At 32.9% G+C, this 20,535-nt stretch overlaps 2 protein-coding genes and 1 long non-coding RNA gene across 8 annotated transcripts in view; 1 reads left to right on the forward strand and 2 right to left on the reverse strand.

The window, feature by feature from the left end:
- Positions 1-94: 94 nt before the first annotated feature.
- On the forward strand, positions 95-5,430 carry LOC123710472 (cytochrome c oxidase assembly protein COX19). Of its 6 annotated transcripts, XM_045662393.1 has the most exons (3): positions 406-1,163; positions 2,103-2,284; positions 3,527-5,430. In XM_045662393.1, the coding sequence occupies exon 3, from the start codon at positions 5,077-5,079 to the stop codon at positions 5,344-5,346; it is 270 nt and encodes an 89-aa protein (XP_045518349.1). In that variant the 5' UTR covers positions 406-1,163; positions 2,103-2,284; positions 3,527-5,076; the 3' UTR covers positions 5,347-5,430. The 6 variants fall into 6 exon arrangements, with proteins under 6 accessions (XP_045518352.1, XP_045518348.1, XP_045518350.1 ...); XM_045662396.1 differs by lacking the exon at positions 406-1,163 and adding an exon at positions 95-387 and having other exon boundaries at positions 2,103-5,430; XM_045662392.1 differs by having other exon boundaries at positions 405-1,168; positions 2,103-5,430.
- On the reverse strand, positions 1,065-1,659 carry LOC123710474. The gene is made up of 2 exons (XR_006753830.1): positions 1,413-1,659; positions 1,065-1,337 (listed from the first exon to the last, which is right to left on the reverse strand). It is a non-coding gene; the product is annotated as an uncharacterized LOC123710474 (long non-coding RNA).
- Positions 5,431-8,671: 3,241 nt separating the features above from the next.
- LOC123709991 (matrix metalloproteinase-2-like) overlaps positions 8,672-20,535 on the reverse strand; it is a 127,681-nt gene continuing 115,817 nt past the window's right edge. The window contains exons 5-12 of the mRNA XM_045661642.1: positions 17,374-17,523; positions 13,670-13,815; positions 12,473-12,631; positions 11,791-12,356; positions 11,328-11,469; positions 10,970-11,129; positions 10,770-10,873; positions 8,672-10,461 (exon numbers count right to left, since the gene is read on the reverse strand). Coding sequence (XP_045517598.1) covers positions 10,190-10,461; positions 10,770-10,873; positions 10,970-11,129; positions 11,328-11,469; positions 11,791-12,356; positions 12,473-12,631; positions 13,670-13,815; positions 17,374-17,523 — 1,699 coding nt within the window. The 3' untranslated portion in view covers positions 8,672-10,189. The remainder of the gene's footprint in view (positions 10,462-10,769; positions 10,874-10,969; positions 11,130-11,327; positions 11,470-11,790; positions 12,357-12,472; positions 12,632-13,669; positions 13,816-17,373; positions 17,524-20,535) is intronic.

The following is a 20,535-nucleotide window of genomic DNA, read 5'->3' on the forward strand; positions in this document are numbered from 1 at the left end:
ATTCACATGTTATTCTATCGTTTCACTTGTTTTCTTAAATCTTCCCCACGGTATTTTTGATGTATTTATATAATGCACTATAAGACTTTTTGTTTTTGAGCAAATCACACAACTGGCGGCGGGAGGGATCACTAATTTCCATTATTTCACTTGCCAATATTAGTCTATTAAAAATGAATATTTGGTTTTGGCATTTAAAAAAGATATGGTTGATATCTGCGATCTCGTTATTATTACAGAAAGAGCAAATATTGTTAGCTATAATATTAAGTTTAGCGAGGTGCGCGGGTGCAGTGTTATGCCCAAAGCGCAATCTGTTGATTGTGGTAACGAACTCACGACTCACGATACAGCTAGTATTCAACTCATCATACCAGGGTCTTATATGTAAATTTTCCTGTATACTACCATACCATTTTACTTTCAATTTTTGATCTTCTTCCCATAATGTTGTCCATAAATTTTTTATCGAGTTATTGATATAATAATAATAATCAGTCATAGGAACCTGTACCACATTTCTGACATTAAGAGTGTTAATCCCTTCATATGCAGCTTTGTCTGCTTTTTCGTTACCAGTAATACCTTTATGTGAGGGTACCCACATAAAGGCAACAGTTATATCTTTTTTATGCAACCGCAAGACAGTATATTTAATTAAATAAATAATATAATTAGTTTTAAAATTATTAATATAAGAATGCTTAAGGCTATTTAAAAGACTCAAAGAGTCTGTCAAAATTAGAAAATATTTACAATTATTTATAGAAATTATAGATTTTAAAGCGGCAAAAACTGCATATGCCTCTGCTGTAAATATGGAGCACTTTTTATCGAGAGCAAAGCTGAGCAAAATCTTTTTGGGAATCATATACCGCACTTCTCACAAAATCATTGCCTTTACTTCCATCAGTGTAGATTGTATAATACTTGTTATTTTCTTCTATAAAAGCCAGTAAATCTGAATTATTTTCGATTGAATTTGATAAAATCGTAATAGGATGAGTGATACAACTGTATGAATGAGTGTAACACGACCAGTGTGAAAGTTTTTTGATGTTCGAATAATGAGATTGTATTTCTAAGAAGATCTGGCACAGAGTTGGAGATGTACCTCTCAGGAGATCATTTGGTGAAGTGAGTGGACCATCTATATTGATTGGGTGAGGTATTATCCTATTTATAATTTGGATATTATTTGATGATAATAGTTTCAGGCAGTATCTTTCTGCAAGCATAAGTCGTCTCAATATCAATGGCATAATATTTGTTTCGACTTCCATGGCCCTTATGGGAGTCGAACACATTGCTCCTGATATGATCCTCAAAGCTCTGTTCTACAATATATCCAATTTATGTACATGAGTTCTATTTAAATAAGCTAAAGAACTGTAATCAAAATGACTTCTTACAATAGATTTATATAATAATGAAAGTATTTTGGGATCTGCACCCCATGTAACACCTGCTAGACATCTTAAAATGTTAACACCATTTAATGCATTTCTAGATACATATTTAATATGTTCTTCAAATGACAATTTCTGGTCAATGATAATACCTAAAAATTTGTGTGAGGTGACTCTTTGAATGACATCACCATTATAGACAACATCCACTATTGGTGTGTCCTTTCCAAATAGTATTAAATTACTTTTGCCAGCATTTATTTTCAATTTTAATGTGTGTTGATAATAATTATTTAACTGCCTTAAGGCAGTGTTAACATTTTCAATGGCTACTGTTAAATTTACATCTGAACTATACAACACTAAACCATCTGCAAATTGAAGTATATTTACATTTTTAATATTAACATATTTACATATCTCACAAGTATACAAATTATACAACAAGGGTGATAATGTGGCACCTTGTATAGTACCTTTTGATGCAGTTCTAGGTCCATATAAGATATTGTTATGCCTAACATACAGTATTCTGTTATTAAGGAAATCATAAATCCATTTACATAATTGTCCAGGTATACCAGAATTTTTGAGTACCTTCACCAGTATGCCAGGATCCACACTGTCAAATGCACCTTGCACATCTAGAAATACACAAACTGTGTGTAATTTATTGTTTTTTGCATTTTTCAGATCCGATATGAGAGAAATGAAGCTATCAACACAACTTCTTCCTCTGCGAAATCCATATTGAATGTGTGGAATGACATTATTGGATTCTGCATACCAGTCAAGTCGAGATTTCACCATATTTTCAAATATTTTTCCAATACATGATGATAACGAGATTGGACGATAAGAACTGATCTGTTCAGGTGACTTATCTGGTTTTAATATAGGTATTACACATTGAGTTTGCCATGAACTTGGTATGAGTTTTTTATGCCATAGATTATTAAGAACATTCAAAAATAGCTTTTGTACAGATTCAGATAGATGTTTTATTAATAAATATGGAAAATCATCTAAACCAGGACTAGTATTTCTTCTAGATTGTATACTCATTAAAAGTTCAGACCATGAAAAAGAATCCAATAAAAATTTAGATTGAGGATTTTCATTGTTAATATTAAAATAATTGTCTAATGAATTTGGGTCAAGTAAATTGATACTATCTGATAACTTATCTAAAAGTGGCTCTACAAATTCATCCCTATATGATTTATTACCAATTCTGATAGCCTTAAACTTTTTAATGAGATTCCAAATTTTACTGATGGGTGTAGTTCTATTGAAAATATTGCAAAAACCATTCCAACTGATTCTTTTTTGCTCCTTTATAGTGCGTTTTTTTAAAGCATCTAATCTTTTATAGTTGATGTAATTATATTCTGTTGAATCATTTCTATACAATTTCAAGGCTTTGTAAGATTGTATTACGGCTTGTTCACATATACTGTTCCACCAAGGGGCTGGTGGTCTACTCCTAAAGTTAGTCCTAGTGAATCTAGGAACTGCCATGAGTTTGAGTTTATTGAGCCGGTTACAAAACTCATCATAAGATTTTATTGGACTCTCTTCGCTAACCATCATGTCATGGAAGACCAAACCATTTAGTAGTATTTATAACATTGTGTTTCAAATATGGTTTAATTAATATTCCTACACCATTACGAGGATTTTTTGAATTTTTATTGTTGAAATTATAACCGGAAATATAAAAAGATTGATGGTCTTTTAACCATGTCTCATTTAGTAAACAAATATCAATATTATTTTCATTTAAGAATTTTGTAAGAAGATGTTTTTTATGATTTGCACCTTGAACATTAAATTGCGCAATACATAGAGATGATGTTGTATATGGTTGTGTATCCATTATATTGACAAATTTTTAATAAGTATATCTTTAATAAATGTTGTAGTTAAAGGCTCATTATCATTCTTATTACCTATTTGAACCAGTGTTTGTACCAGGGCCATAAGTACATCACTGTTTGCAATTATTTGTGATTTTATATCATTAATACTTACAGCCTGTGAGACAGGCTTAATATTTACAGATTTATTTACATGTTTGGGTGCATTATTTACACTAATCACTTTTTTATTTACAGGGTTGGAGCGTGGTGGAAGGGGAGGGAACTCATTGTTATCTTTTGTGCTGGCAATGCTTGCATATGTTATTTTATTTTTCTTTTCTAGGATTTTATTCATTTTTATTGGACACATTTTGGATATTGCTAAATGAGGTCCACTGCAATTTACACAGCAAATCTCATTTTGTTTATTGCAGTCTTTATAAGAATGTTCACCTGAACAAATAGAGCAACGCTGTTTGCCATTACAAATTTTAGCATAATGATTAAATTTCATACATTTGAAACATTGTTGGAGAGGAGGTATATATTCAAACACTCTGTAAAAAAATAAATCATATTGGACACTCTCAGGTAAAGAGTTTGCCAAAAATGTGATACTAACAGTTTGTGTTCCGACTAATTCATAGACAATTTTTTTCATAAATCTCTTAACTGCAATTATTTCATTTGTAGAAGTTAATTTCGTAAATAGTTCTTTATTTGATATACTTGCAGGCACAAATCTGATACCAGTTTTTTTTCAATTTGAGCTGCTGGAATGTATGCTTTCATATCATGTTTCTCAAGAAAATGTATATTGTGTATCAAGTTATTAGCTGTATTATGTTTTTTAAATATGACAACAATTTTATTTGCGCTAATTCGCCTTATTGCCACCACGCCTTTAATTTCGGAGAATATGTGGTTTAAATATATTGGGCTTTTATTTCCCAGCCTGTCCTGAATATTTTTGTTTTCAATAAAAACCTTAAATTCCATATTAATAGAATTTTCAGGATATAGTCTTTTATAATTAGGCTTGAGATATGGGATATACGAGTCTTTCTCACTGCCTCCGCCGCCAGCATCAGAAACATTTTGGGGATCTTCGAGCCGCCGTCGTGGTCTCTTTTTTGAGTTGGGCTGGTCAAGCCCGCCCCCCTCGTTTCCTTCCATTTGTATTATTTATACACTATGTTTATATTTAATTTGTCTATTAATACTGTTATTTACAAAGAAATAATCTTTATTTTAATTAAAGTATTATTTTAGAAAAAAATAGTACCGCGCTTTTTCAATTTCCCGCCAAGCATAGTTTCACATATCAGTTGTCACTTGTGAGTATTGGCACTTGGCAGACAACAATAACTACTAAAGTAAATTTATTGACTATAGTACTTAGTAGACATTTCGACTGTTCTATAAAATAAGTGAGCCTAATTTTTAAAGTGTTTCTAAGGTTTTGTTTTCTGTTGTATTCAATATTAAATTATTAACAGTTGTCATCCTAGTCTGTGATGACAACAAACAAACGAAGAGGTTATTTTCTTCGTAGTCTTTACATTTACATATTTAGTCCGTAAAAACCACCTACTAATATCATAGGTTTTATTAAAGTAAGACTTAATCAATAAATTCTTTGAATAAGGTCTTTCGAAGAGATTTTTATCAAAAGTCACTGAGGGTTGTTGTTATCTGATCAAAGGTGATCATTATTTCTTGTTTTTTATCTAGTGATAAAAATTCCATTGCCATTGGGCTATCATTGTGAAATCAGATATATATTAAAACATCAATTTGAAAAGATGTCAACTATGACTTTTGGTCAAAAGCAATTCATACCTACACCTCCAGATAAGGGAAGTTTTCCTTTAGACCATGAAGGTGTTTGTAAGGCTACTATGAAAAAGTATCTTAATTGCTTATTTGAAAATGATAGTAATAACTCTATGTGCCGAGCAGAAGCCAAGGAATATCTTGCTTGTAGAATGGAACACAATCTTATGGCTAAAGAAGAATGGTCTAAATTAGGCTTTACAGACAAAGATAAACAGTTAAAAGAAGAACAGAAATAAAATACTATTTAATATACTGTATGCTAGTACTGTTAGACTAGTGATTAAATTTAATTGTTGTTATCTAAAAAAAATAACATTATAAAATAATTTTTATCTTTTATTTCCACATTATTAAAAAAAACTACTATTGTAGATTTGAATAAATAACAAGATTTACATCATAGTCAATAATAATATTTGTTATTGACTATGATGTAAATATTTGTTGCATTCAATTGTTATCCTTCAATTATACTCTAAATTCTAGCAATAAGTAGATCTGAGCTCAAATTTATAACATTTATTTCACTCAACAATCCTCATAGAAAAAGCTGTTTTGATGTTCATACAACTGAAGAGTGATAATTACTAAAGTATTAATCTGTAGCTTTATTGCCAGCAGCATATACGGGAAAACAATAAGTCATGTGGAGGTTGAGGTCACAGGAACTTCACACATCCAATGATGTCAATAGTGGCGTAACAATAGGGTGGCAGACCTGGCAAAATGCCATGGGCCCCCGACCCAATAGGCTGCGAGCTCAAAAAATTGTTTTATTTAATTTCTTTTTTTATTTATGCATCTTTCCTCACGTTTCCTTAACCGAAAAGCTAGTGATGAATGCATTGAGATATTATGTTCTATGGATGAATGTAATACGCATTGGGCTAGCGTGGGGACTACAAACCATTCCCTCTCGCCTATAGAGGCATTAGTGGGACATATACAACGTGTAATTGAGTACGCTGAAAATCTCAGTTTAATAAAATTTAACTGAGTACAAAGTCACAATTTTTACTGATAGGGCCTCAAGGATCAAAAGAATGATAGTATAGTTACGCACTGGATATTAACTTTATTTTTGGATTTCTACTTACTAGTTTTAGCAATAAATACCTTCCAAGAATTGAAGGCAAAGTTGGTTTGGATGCTATTTTTCCAGGTCGACTAAGATGAAGTGAGAATCTAATAGCATACTATCTTGTCTCGTGAAATGGAGGGAAGTCAAAATCATATTCATTCTAAAACCAGGTAGAGAGAACTATACTAAAGCAAAATCCTTTAGACCCATCAGCCTCACTTCATTATTTCAAAAAATGCTAGAAGGGTTGAAGGAGCCTGATTTTATCTATATCCTCACAAACAAATCATTACGCCTACAGGTCAGGCAAATCTATAAAGTCATCACTCCATAACGTTGTGTCTCATATTGGCATCTCTCTGAAATCAAAGGAATCGGCTGCTAGATTTAGAGAATTTATTGAGATAGAAGGCGCCTTACTTATTTACACGAGTATAACTAGAGCACTAGGTACAGGTCGAGTAGCATCAACTCTTATAGAAATAATCAGCAATATGTTAAAACACCCAGGTATAAAGTTCGCCATTAAATACCACAACGCGAGATATCGTCAGAAGAGGTTGCCCACAAGGCGGTGTCTTATCGCCGCTACTGTAGAATCTGGTAGTTAACGAGGTCATAACAGAACTCAATCTCTATAGCTGCCATCAGCAAACCTGGCAGCTATTTTAGTATCGGGGAACATTGAAAGCTTATATGATGAACATTTACACCTTATGTGATCTCATGTAGGGCCTTGAGACTGATCGAGAGATGGTGTAGGGTAGACTGGGTATGATTGAAACAGAGCGAATAACTCAACAACCATACGTGATGCAAGTCGGAACCAAAATATATTGAAACGCACCAAAGCTAAACAAGTGAGAAAAGATTATATGGAGGGGAGACTAAAGCCAATACTTACAATAGGAAAAAAGAACACGTAAAATGCATCATCATCATCATAAGAGAAGTTCTACTGCCTTGCATGTATGTCAGCATATTCGGAAAGCAGACCGAGGGAGAGATGGATATGCAATGCACAGAATGTAAAATGTGGGTGAAGCGTCTACAGAAGGTGTTCTTATTTATGTTTGTCACAAATGTGATTCCGATAGATATAAATTAATTTAAGTATTTTTATTCAAATTCCATATAGTTTTATTGGAATACTAAATCCATAGTTTCGTTTTATTTACTAAGCGGAAGAGCATTTTTATTTTTAAATTTAACATCCGAATAATTATGTGAAAATCAAATTCATTTATTGAATTTTGTTTTATTGACACCAGGCATTGTTTTAACCGACCTTGACATGGGGACCTTTGAAACAATTTTTTTTTAAATCCTACTTTTCATATAAAATAATGTTTTTAAATAAGATTGCTTATTGGTAGACAGATATATGATCTTTAATTAAATACATTTCTCTCATCGCTTGTACAGAATATATTTCCGATGCAACAGACGACATTAGCAGAATTGTTGAAATTAAAGTAAATGTAGAAACGATCGGCTTCTATCAAAAATTTACTAGGCGTTAAATGGAGACTCCATTAAAATAACACTATAGCTATATACTGTTGTAATTAGGCCAGCGCTATCATATGGAGCCTTGGTTTAGTGGCCGAGATCGGAACTCGGAAAGGTAATCTCGAAACTAGGACACTTCGCCTTGTCCGCCGCCAGCGGTTGCATGAAAATAGCACCAAGAGCAGCTCCTAGATCCCTAAATACAGCAGGAGGCGGTACTGGCTGCCATCAGACTTATGCACCTAGGTCTCTGGGGAAAACCCCACTACAGTACACACAAAGCTATACTAAATGGGGCGATAGAGTATAAACCCTCATAGTCGTACCACGTAATTGTATATCAACTCATCGATAACCCTAAATAAGCTGCGTATAATATATAATAATGGGTCTATAACAGGGTATGGCTTCGATGCTGGCATATTCTATCTTGATCTCAACAACAACATTAATTTGACTATGTCGGTCTAACCGAAGTATCCAGCGCCGAGCCGTACAGCGGTTAGGAATTTATAACTTCTCGCAAATGGGAACCTGGACTCGCCAGAGACCCACAGAACTTCAAAATCAACGTTAGTTGCAAAACGCGGACTGGTGACAGTCCAAAATGGCACTGCCAGCGACTTCTGAGATCAACATCAGCCTGGGCGAAGTGACCAGGAAACTTCTGAGCTTTTGGAGGGCTAGCTTAGCCAGGACTCAACGCACAACAGACGGGAAAATAAAGGTAGTAGTGGTATTCGTTACGCCGAATTAAGATAACTATTAATAAAATCCATATATTTATAATTTTATATTTTCCCTTAAATGTATATAATCTAAAACTTATAAATAGCAGTTACATATTGAGTAATAATTAATTAGTATTAGGATTACACAATTTTGAATTATTTTATTGCCAGTTATTAATGGCATTTCAATAAAAGTAAATATCACAGTAATTATTAAATTATTTTATTTGTGACAATAATTGTAAAATGTTGTGAACTTAAATCAACTAAAATATTGCATGAGCGGTACGAGAAGTACTACATAAATTAAGATTCTATAAAATTGTTCTACAATTAAATAATGTCATGTTTAAAAATTATAATGAGTGTAAAACATTATAAGTGTAGACTTAAATTTCAGACCCAATGCATTTTGTATTTACAATTAAAAACAAAAACATTGTTCTCATCTATTTTAATGATTAGGTACAGCTAGATGGACTTCCTATATACGTTTCCAATAAAAATGTGTTTATACTTGAGTAAACATCTATTATGTATAAAAATACTAATACAATTACAATACAATTTATTCTGTACAAATAACTATCTATATAAAGCACCATATTCATATTATAGAGCTCCGTTTTGAAATATTTTGTATTTGTGTTCATTTTTACATAAACATATCTATGGACATTAAAAATATTCTTTTGGTTATATAACTCACTCAAAGCTATAGTGTGGCACTTATTGTATAATATTGTAGTGTAAACAAAATATATATTAAGTTGACGCAAGTTTCTAAAATAATTTTCTTATTTAACCTTAATTCTAATTTTCATGTAAACATTTACACAAGAAGCATATCATAGTTACAAATCTACTACGGACTGTAAGATTTTATAAAAGTTATTTATTACGATCTTAGATTATTCAATATTAATAAGAAAAAGTCTACATTACAATTTACATATTACCGAGTATGTGTACCTCTAACCAGCATGAATGAATGTACAATAGTTTTATTTATAACTTTGTATTTGTTACACATATCATCACATTAATTATACATAAACTTCTATAATTAGTTAAGGCATTCTTGTGTAGGTTTATCTTGATATTTCTAAAAGTTTTACGTGAATATATTTACATGATTATTTTAAAAACACGTTCAATTCGTGTTAATTACTACTATTCAAATAGTATGCAGAAAACATTAGATCTTATGTACTTCTACGAGTATATATACATAATTTGTTATAAAAGTAACATTTTTATTACTTTTAAAGATATTAAGTAGTTTTTTTATTTAAAAATGACTAACTTAATATTACCTAACCAACATGTTTTCAAAATAATCTATGCATTTACTATATGCAATAGGTATTGTGTGTATTTGATACGTACTCAAACTGTCCCACGAAAGCTATAATATTATAGAGACAAATAAAATGAATTAACTTATACATCGCTACATACTAACATCGATATAGAACACGATCTGTACAACAGCTAAATAAATGGTGTTATGTACCTTACAATTCATAATGAAACAAGCACTCGATCATATTGAGATCAAAATGTACATATAATAAAACCTAAATTCCTACCTAAAATTATCCTACAAGATACGATAGTATGGGCATTAAATTTAATACTAAAAGGCAGTGTAGTGTTTGCGCAATTTTAATCCTAAGCCTAAACTCAGACATAATATCGATATGTACCTGTTATATCAGTTCTACTAGCCGTATTATGCATAAGCGATCAATTTTATAAATAATTTACAATGTTATTTACTAAAAGAGATGCTACTAGAGAAAAAAGACAAATAGAAAGATTTGTAGTACTAAGTGCCGCGGAACTTGGTGATCTCAGCGTGGATCCCGGAGCGGGGGGAGCACGGAATGGAGCTCGACGACCTGCTCTTTCACCTGGACACGCCATCCAGTACTGAGCTGAAGAATATTGCTTTTCGTGCTCCACGCGCATTTGGAGGTCATTGAATTTCCAAAAACCTTTGCCTTTGAAGAAGTAGGTTTTACCTGCGGAAAAAATATAAGTTTAATGTTTACAGAAGTATCCTTGCTTTGACATAGTTACGTAATATGATACTAGGTATCCCTTTTAATCGTTTTTAGTTTTTTGCAAAATTAGGATATCGATTTATCTGTGAAAGTGTGAAAAACTAGGAAATAAAGGTATATAAAGGTAAATAAAGGTAAAAATTTGTATTTATAGATTGAGTCTGATTTTGGAAAATTATAAAAATGCAGGTTAAAAATATGTTGCCACTACGATAAGTAATTACAATAAATATTATATAGTAATGCACTCATAGTTAAGGACTTACCATCTTTCCATTGAAATACGCTGTCAACATTGTAGCCTACGCCTTTCCACATGGACATATCTCTTGGATAATCTAATTCAACTCGACCAATTTCTTCATCAAACCTGAAATTTAATGATATTTTTCATGAAAGTCCCAAGGCAATCAATTTATATGGAAATAGTATATTTTCTTCTCGAAAAAATGTTCGTATAACTTACTTCCAATACATACTGCCACTGTAGAAGTACGTCTTGCCGTTGTGTCCCCAGACCATCGCAGCGTCTAATTTATTAAGACTTTCCGGTAAGCCCAGTTCAACTAGCTTCTTAGGATAACCCAGCACCAGATATTGTGAATCGAACAGGTATAATTCTCTTCCTGAAAAATTAAGATTCATTTAGTATTCTTGAAATGGCATATTAAATGAAAATCTGTCCTGTTTAACTCAGAAAGAATACATGAACTTATAGGAAATATTGCCATTATCATTTATACACTAGTATAAATAAAGACTTTTAATAATATATTAATAGAGATTTATATGCACGTAAATTTAATGGAAGTAAGTATACAAACCAACAAAAATAGCAATCTTTCTATCCGGCCTTTCATAAACAGCGTCCACGTGGGATAGGTTATTAGGTAAAAGTGACCACATTCTTGATATTTCTAAAGGATATCCTGGGTAGCGCCCATTAGCACCAATTCTCCAGTGATACTAAAAAAGTCGAATATTACAATGGTAAAAATGTTACAACTTATGTAAATGTTTCACTGGTAACAATATTTTTTTTTCACAAAACTAGATACTAATATGTCCTTGAACATACGGAAAGGGTTTCGAGTTAGACGAATATTCAGAATCTGCTATAGTTATTTTTATGTTTCATGAAAAAGCATGCGAACGTGTTTAAGTTTCTTATGCTGGTGTAATTTGAATTAATGTGGAATTTCTAGAACATCGGCTACTTCAGACATGTCGTGGGTCATATAAACACAAAAAGAAAATTATTTTTGTACTACTATGATATGTACTTACTCTGTTCTTAAATATGAAAAGTTCCCCTCGTATCAAACTAACAGCATCGTAACTCGTATCGCACGTGTCAGGCTTCTCCGACGGCTTTGGTGTTGTGGTTTTTGGAAAGACCGGCTTCTTTTTAGGATAATCTGCATCTGTTGGGTAATTTTGGCGTGGATGCGTAGGATATTCAGGTCTCACATGAGGGTACTTAGGACGGGAGGTGGTAGGGTGTGTGGTTGATTCGGTACGAGGATAATGATTGTGGGTCCTTCGAGGATGGTCTTCGCTGCTATTATAATGCCTCCGTTCTGGGTAGTATGGCCGTTCTGGATACGGGTTGGATTTTTCTGGGTAATGTGGTCGATCTGGGTACGGGTTTCTGTCTGGGTAATATGGTTTACTCGGAGGTCGAGGGTATTGGGGAGTGTAGCGGTGGTTCGGGTGCCGTTCAGGGTGATGATGGTAAATGTATGGCCGTCTAGTTGTAGTGGTGGTGGTAGTTGTTGTGGTGGTTGTGGGCGGTGGCGTCTCGACCGGTCGGTAGTACGGAATCTTCGCCCAAGTCCGTTTTACTTTAGGACCTAAAATAAAATCTTTTTAATTCAATATTCAAATTCTGTTGCGTAGAATTTGTTATATAGATAAAAGTAAAACAGTCGGTAACTTCTGATTTATTTTATCATAAGGTCCCACTTACCATACATTTGCTGTATGCCATTGCGATCATCTTCAGGTAATACGAAGTTGGGCTGGATACCTTGATACCACGGGAACATTAAAGCTCCTTTTACAGAGCTGTGACTGAGGCCCAAGGAATGACCAAATTCATGGGCGGCGACCGCGAACAACGATGTTCCTGGAAGATTTATTAAATGATAATTTGAGTTTGCTATTTTGATAAACGTGAATTTTGATCTTTCTTAGTATATATTGTTTTTCAATACAATTAAATAAAACTTCCACAATAATTGATTGGTGTATAATTTCAAAATATTTTTTTAGTATGTAAAACTTAATATAAGACATTTGCAACTGTTGATGTTTTAGTAGGTATAAACAAGGTTTAACAGTATTATAGGTATAACCACGCCTAGTCATTTGCATGTCAAAATGAAGCTGACCGCGACATGCTCATTTCCGAACATCGACTTTTCACGGAAAAACTAGTTTCGACAGTTAATTAACTAACTACCTTTATAGGGTTCGTGTTAAATACCCAGATAAGCATTAATTTGCAAGCACAAACATTTTATTTTTAATTAAAACGAACGGTGAGACAAACGTTTACCATAAATTCAATCATACACAGTGAAAGATTTAACTGGTTTAATATTTTTAAAAGCTCCTTTTATTTCGGCTTGTGAGCAAATAATGAACAAGTTGTTATTCTTTTATTCTGCGGAGATACACTTGGATTTCTGTCATTAATATTTCGAATATAAACTCGTTAATAAAGCTTTTTACATAACCGTGTATTGATAGTTATAAATATAAATATTGTTTTAATAACAAACACGATTATGGTAGGGTTTCAATTAGTGTGTATTAGCTGTTTGTAGAGCTTAGGCTACACGTGTGCATCGATTTAAGCTGCGCACATGTATCGGATTACGAAACTGGCAGTGATCGTGTCCAAAATTTGATTTAAGATATTTTGCATTGCAATGTTATCTCTGTTTTATTTTATATGGACGATAAAAGTTCTATACATAGTTTATTTCTATAAATTAAACTTTGCGTACTTTTAAGAAAGGTGATTGTGATTTTTCAAAATCGCTAGTTAACTAAATATATATTTTAAATAGTAAAACTTTGACTAGTTATTCTAAAATTTTATATAAAAAAATTGTAAATGCATACATACAAAGAACTGTGAATATTTAAGTAACAATACCTTCTTCGTCGTCGTTTTCTGGTTGCAGTAGCCACAGTTCATCGTCATCAAAGTGAGCGTCACCTCCACGACCTGTGCCCGGGAAAAACGCGTGCGCAAGAATCGAGCCCCTCCCGTCGAATGGATAGGCGTCGTCATGGTAACGTCTGAAAATTAACGAATTCTACATTTAAAAGTTTGATTTTTTATTTAATTAAAAAATAAAATAACACTATTTTTGTAATAATTTTTATTATTATTAGTCATGTTCCTCTAAACAGATGAAAAATTATTCACTTCTGTTTCATATAGATATCTTACAGACCTTAACTTCGATTTTTCTAAAGTTCTATTTAACCAATAATTACAGGCAGCAATAATTACAACATAATACACAGACTTATAATGAGAATAGTTGGCCTAGAGTAATGTATTCATTATGCGACAAACAAGTGTGGAGGACGTAGGTACGGAGCAATCAAACTTGCCTCCCTCGGGTGTTCAGTCTCACTCACCACCTAATCATTTTTGCTTCAGTAACGACTAAAGCTTTCGATAGCTACATATATTTTAAAATTTTACACGTAAATGCGATTGTTAAAGTGGGATTGTTGTTTATTTTGCTGTTTCGAAATTTGAATCAAAGACCTCATAATATTAGTAAGTAACGTATCTATTACAACCACAGCTTTAAAAGGTAAAACACTCCCAAAACAGTAGGTATAGATAGCACTAAAGAAAGTTCAAATGACGTCCGTTAGTATTCTTCATTGAATTTCATACACATATTTTATCGAATATGCGTAATTAATAATCTTATAACGACGTATTCTTCTATTTAATCGCTAAAATACCTACATGAACCCTAATTGTTTAAAAGTGCGTCATAATCAAAAAATTTTCACAAGATAACTTTAATGATGAAATGTATAAATTTCCATAAAATTATGTATTTATCATCTATTGCTACGTAATAAATATTGTAATTCATATTTATTAAAACAACGTCAAAAACAATACGTAGTTTTTAAAGGTAATTAAACATTAGTGGGTGTGAAACAAGTCAGCAATTCTTTCGAGCATTTTTTCCTTTATTAAAGTGGATTGTAATCAGGGACACACCGTCGATGATAAACTAGTTCCTCGTAGTTCAACAAAATGCGACAGTCCCGCGTTGACACAGCCCATCAAATTTAATAGCTTCAAAATGGAAAGTTTCCGAGTAGGGGATGATTTATTACTCCCCAGCTCGATTGCCAATGAGAGGTGGCGATAAAACACCTCCATTTATAATTATGTTTCGTTACTTTTAATACATATGCCATCAAGATTTAAGAATTGTCATTTGAAATTCATAAACTTTGAGATTATGGTTTAATAAAGGCAATTGTTTTTCTTCGTTCACCTTTTGTCTTCAGTCACCGTGACCACGCACGCTGTAAAGCACGCGAAACGTCGGAAAAATTTAAAATTATGTAAAATAATTACAAGTTAATAATAATAAAAATAGCTTCAATCCGGTTATAAAGTGTTTTCTTTCAATGTGTACAAGATATGTTAACAAAAGACAATACAACATTAATCTTGTTTATTTTTTGTATGAGATTGTTAAGTTTCTTCCTTCTAATGAACTACTCATCTTCAACTACGCCTTTCAAATATAACGTAAGATATTTAAAAAAGTAAGGTAAGGTATAAATTAATGAAAATATCGTATAGATTTTTCTGACTCGAAGTTAATATATTTAATTTTTAGGGTTTTCATTTAATGGTCAATATTTAGTAACTGACAAACTTATTGTTAACGGGAGGAGTGTAATAAATTTTAAATACCACGCTGGACTTTATCTGTTCATTCAGTTAAACGTTCATTAACCGAATAACTTATGGAGCTCTGGGTCCGAAGTGAGTTGGCTACTAAGTTTAAACAGATACAAATAAAATTATAAAAGATAATTTTTGTTTTGCAATAAAACAATAGCTATCTTGATATAACAGTCTATAATGTGATGATGTTACAGTAATTATATGCGTTTCAATTTTGACACAAACTCGAGTCTAGACGATAAAAGTTCAGGTTGTAAGTTTTGACGTGGACGCAATATGGTGGTCGCAATATGTCCTTATTGTGGTTTTTGTTGAGGGTAGTTTCTCATGTCGCGTTGAACGGTGATCTAATAAAGGAAACTTTGTATCCTTATTTCAGATGCAGCTCTCGACTTTTGTAACGTCGTTGCGCGTTCTATTTTTAAATGGGATTTTACAAGATCATTCGATTTTGTTATTTCGGGTTTTATATCATTAAGGCTAGACAGAATGTTAATATAAAAAAAGGAACGAACAAACTTGAAACTGGAAAGAGAAAAGAAACCTATCTACTTCTTTGAGAACAAATGGGTAAAAAAATATTTTGGTATTATTCTTTTTTTCTTTGTGGCTTTTATGAAAAAAGCAGCCGCAGGGTTAAATTCTTAAAAAAAGCTAACTTTTTTCTTATTATTTAAGACGATTGCCGTTAAATTTATAATACTAGAAACATAAAATTGCCTCTTTCGAACATTATATCTACGTTAGTAAAAGCTTTTTTTAAAACCGTATCTAATAAATAAGCTACCTTATCGCATCTCTTTTCCTAATAACTTTTAGCACGGACTTTGAATGTGTATATTTCCTTTGACAACGACCTCCCGAAGCAATTTGCCGTATATAGGACTATTAGATCAATAGCAAAGTGAGTTTGGCAAGTCACGTTTGTACTAGAATCGTGTAGCGAGTTGAAAAGGAAACGGCCAACAAACACTGTTTTTACCATTGTTGTTCAAAGGTGTTCTAAATTCAAAGGCACAACATGAACTTTCCTAAAACCTATGAGCTTAGGATAGTCTTGATGCGTAATGTTTTTTATTTTATTTTTGGTTAGCAGTTTTATTGTTAGTATTAATTAAAGACATGAGCAGTGTTGCCTTAGTGGCTTCAGCCTGCGATTCTCATCTCTGAAGTCGTAGTTCCGATCCTCGGCTGTGCATCAATGGACTTTCTTTCTATGTGAGCATTTAACATTCACTCGAACGGTGAAGTAATACATCGTGAGGAAACCGGCTTGCCTTAGACCCAAAAAGTCGTGCGTCAAGCACAGAAGTCTGATCACCTTGCCTATTAGATTAACAAATGATTATGAAACAGATACAGAAATCTGTGGTACAGACATAAAAAGTTTGTAGAGCCACTGATTTTTATTTTATTAATTAAAGACAGTCTGCTATGTCGGTTTGCTATGTAGGTATTTAAAATTGGTATTTCTATTTCTTCAAATAAGCCATACATTTAAATAATTTAAAGTGATTTTCTGCCTAGATTATTTGATCCATAAAATTATACATTAAAACACCACCACTTTACCATTAAGAATATCGATAACCTTCGAAATCTCAATAAAATACGTTCATTCTGTCCAACGTTATATTGTCCGTAACTTATTGTGATGCCTCGCATGAGACCTCACAAATCCCCTTAAAATGGATAGGACGTGTCTCCAAATCCACGCTTGATTATTATTTATTATCAGTACAATGAATCAAGAAGCGAATTTACTACTTTAAGTTACTTTATTCATACTCTCCGTTTACGAAACAAGAAGAAATGCATAATAATTGATTTTGCCAAAAGGATCTTAATTTATTGTGTTGTGTGTATTAAGTTTACTACCGAGCTACATATTGTCTTACTTGGCAAATGATACGACAATATCAGCGTCGTCTGAGTTGACTTCTGTGAAGGTGAGCCTTGAAGCCTGCTCCCAGACGTCGAGGGCGCGAGCCAGCACACTTCTTGTTATGTGAGGGTCCAGTTGAGACGGCCGACGGGCTTGAGACAAGCTGTAAACAAAAATTAAATTTAGAACATACATTTTAAATATACTATTGTTATTGGTTTATTCATTGCAATGTTGAGTTGTGCTTCGTAAAAAAACTTCAAATTTATAATTATAGAATAACATAGATTTTTTACATTTAAATGCGATTGTTGTTTATTTGGCTGTTTTGGTTTAAATTTGCATTAAAGACCTCATAATACTAACAAATAAGGTATCTATTACCACCACACTACCAAAAACAGTAGGTATAGATAGCAGAGTGTCTAAAGAAAGTTCAAGTGACGTTCGTTAGTATTCTCCTTTGAATTTCATTTGTATGAAATGAGATTGTTCCCAGTGATTCGAATGGCTTTTTAATCATATATGCTAAATTAATAAAGTTATAATGACGAATTCTCCTATTTAATCGCTAAAATACCTACACGTACCTAATAGTAAAAATAAAAAATCAGTCACAAGATTACTTTATTATAAAATGGAAATTTATTCCATAAACTTAGCTCGTAGGTTCGATCTCCGGCTGTGCACCAATGAACTTTATTTTTATGTGCGCATTTAACATTCGCTCGAACGGTGAAGGAAAACATCGTGAGGGAACCACCTTGCCTTAGACCCAAAAAGTCGACGGCGTGTCTCAGGGACCCAGACCCAAAAAGGTTGTAGCGCTATTGATTTATTATTTATTTTAAACTTATTTATCACCTATTGCTTCGTAATAAATATAGTTATTGCTTGATAACACGCTTAATTTATTCATTTCAATTTTTTAGATTTGTGCTTTCTAAAAAAGTTTGCTTCGAAATCTAAGTAAGGTACCAAACAAATTCCATTTACATTTATAATTATAGAATTACAGAGCTTTTTTATTAAAACATTTAATTTTGTTAGAGAATGAGTATGAAACTTAACTGCAAGTATGTACTCAATGCATATTTTATTTGTAACGCTCATCCAGAATTGTTCGTAACAGAATAATGATGCACACCATTTTACTCGCCTAGACGTGCTTATTACATTGAATTTATGCGATGTCATGGCCAAAGTGACTTCATTAGTCCTACGCAATTTTAATCAAAGGATTAAGTGATTATTTAAATTACAAAAATTACGTTCGACAAATGCTTAAGTATGTCAAATAACATCGTGTATGTTATTCTCACTTTTGCCAAGCGCCACCACTATGTGGAACCAACTGCCCACTGAAGTATTTCTGAACCAATTCGACTTAGGGTCCTTAAAGAAGAGAGCGTACCAATTCTTGAAGGGCCAGCAACGCACTTGCGAGCCTTCTGGCAACGTGAGTGTCCATGGTATCACTTAACATCAGATGAGCCTCCTATTACATAAAAAAATTAGCTAACAGGTTTGTTAGAGCATTTGTTGTGGTATAAGCGAGCGACTCTCATCCTTGAGGCCGTAGGCCGCTCCCCGGTTCTTGCTCGTACGTGTCGCCCACATATGGTTGCTATCAACCATAATAAATTAAATAGGTGTGATGCAGGTATTTTTAAAATACACTGTAATTGGATCACATAAATCCCTACATAATGAAACTTCTAAATAACATTACAGATAAAATATGAAGTTAATTTTCACGCGACACGTTATGTTGTATAAAATATCGTTTTCGCGGGTAATTAAAACTAACCAACATCACAGGACTGTTGGTCATTGCTGTAGTTAATTATTATTTCAATAACGTTATTAGGGGACACATGGGAAATATGGGAGAGCGTCTGCTGTCTATGTTCCGAACTGAATTTTCATTTGTGTCACTGTTATACGTTGTGTGAAATATGTAATCGAGTCATGTAATGAAATATTTCAGTACAGTCCGACTGATGGAAACCATTCTAAAATTATTGTCATTACAACATGGCTCGTTGTTTTGCAATATAACAGACAAGTTGTTAATTGCATCCCTTTGATGAAATTTGCAACCACATTTTCAACCCAGTGTATTAATGCCACGCGGAAACAATGGATCCAGAATAAGTTATGGCTTATTTTAATTTAACACATAAATCCTTTGACAAAGCAGTCAATGAACGCTGAATTAGGCAATAACAAAAATTTGCAATGAAATTGTTATTAGGAATTGAAAGACTAATGATGAAAGGTACTTAAAATAGTATACCAAGTACAAAAGAGATGAAAGTAGGTGAAAATCGAAAAAATAAATAAAGTAAATCTGTTAAGGAAAACGTGAGGGACTTGGTAAGTTACGAATGCTTTAAAGGACTTCATGGCTCATGGCTATTTCCAGTTATAAGTTAACAGAAACCTTTCGTCAGTGTCGAGACACGTGCTTAGCTACCAGGCCACGTGAACACGTGACTGTGGGGCTACCTCGTCGCTGTCGCAACTGTTGACGAGAAATTAATTAACTTAGTTCTTGATTGACTTCTCTCGCAATGCTAAACGGGAATGCTTTGTTCATTGTTTTATAAGTTAAAAAAGTTAAAGCTTGCGACCCGAATTGCTTTTCAGTAAAAATATATATTTTTAGTTCAATATTTTTATGTGCAATTCTTTTAGTTTTAAATACAAAATATTAGCATGATCAGTTCTGAAACAGACACTTCGAAAGAAACACCACGACAATGGTTACGCATTTAAGCAGATAGCTATAACCTATATGTCGCTCAATTTGCATTTGAATGAGTATTTGGGATATAGCGAATACGTATGTTCATTATTTGATTTATTGGTGATAAAGTGAGGCGATGCGTAGTCGATAATAACATCGCATTGTATAATTCGGCAGAGGCTGCGCCCCGCGTTTATTACGCGAAATAAAACATGCGACATGACGACACAGCGACGTCTTCACGAAATGGACATAATCTCGTTACGATGTCATAACAAAGAGATTTGTAAGCATGAACTTTATGGTCTGTGTCCAACGAGCTAAAATTTAATTTTCTGAAATAATCTGTCAGTGCGCCATTAAAATTACTCGTCCGTATTCCCCGACATTTTATATACCCAAGACGTTGAAACTTACACGAAT

This window comes from Pieris brassicae, chromosome 5 (genome assembly GCF_905147105.1).
Source record: "Pieris brassicae chromosome 5, ilPieBrab1.1, whole genome shotgun sequence".
Lineage (NCBI taxonomy): Eukaryota > Metazoa > Arthropoda > Insecta > Lepidoptera > Pieridae > Pieris > Pieris brassicae.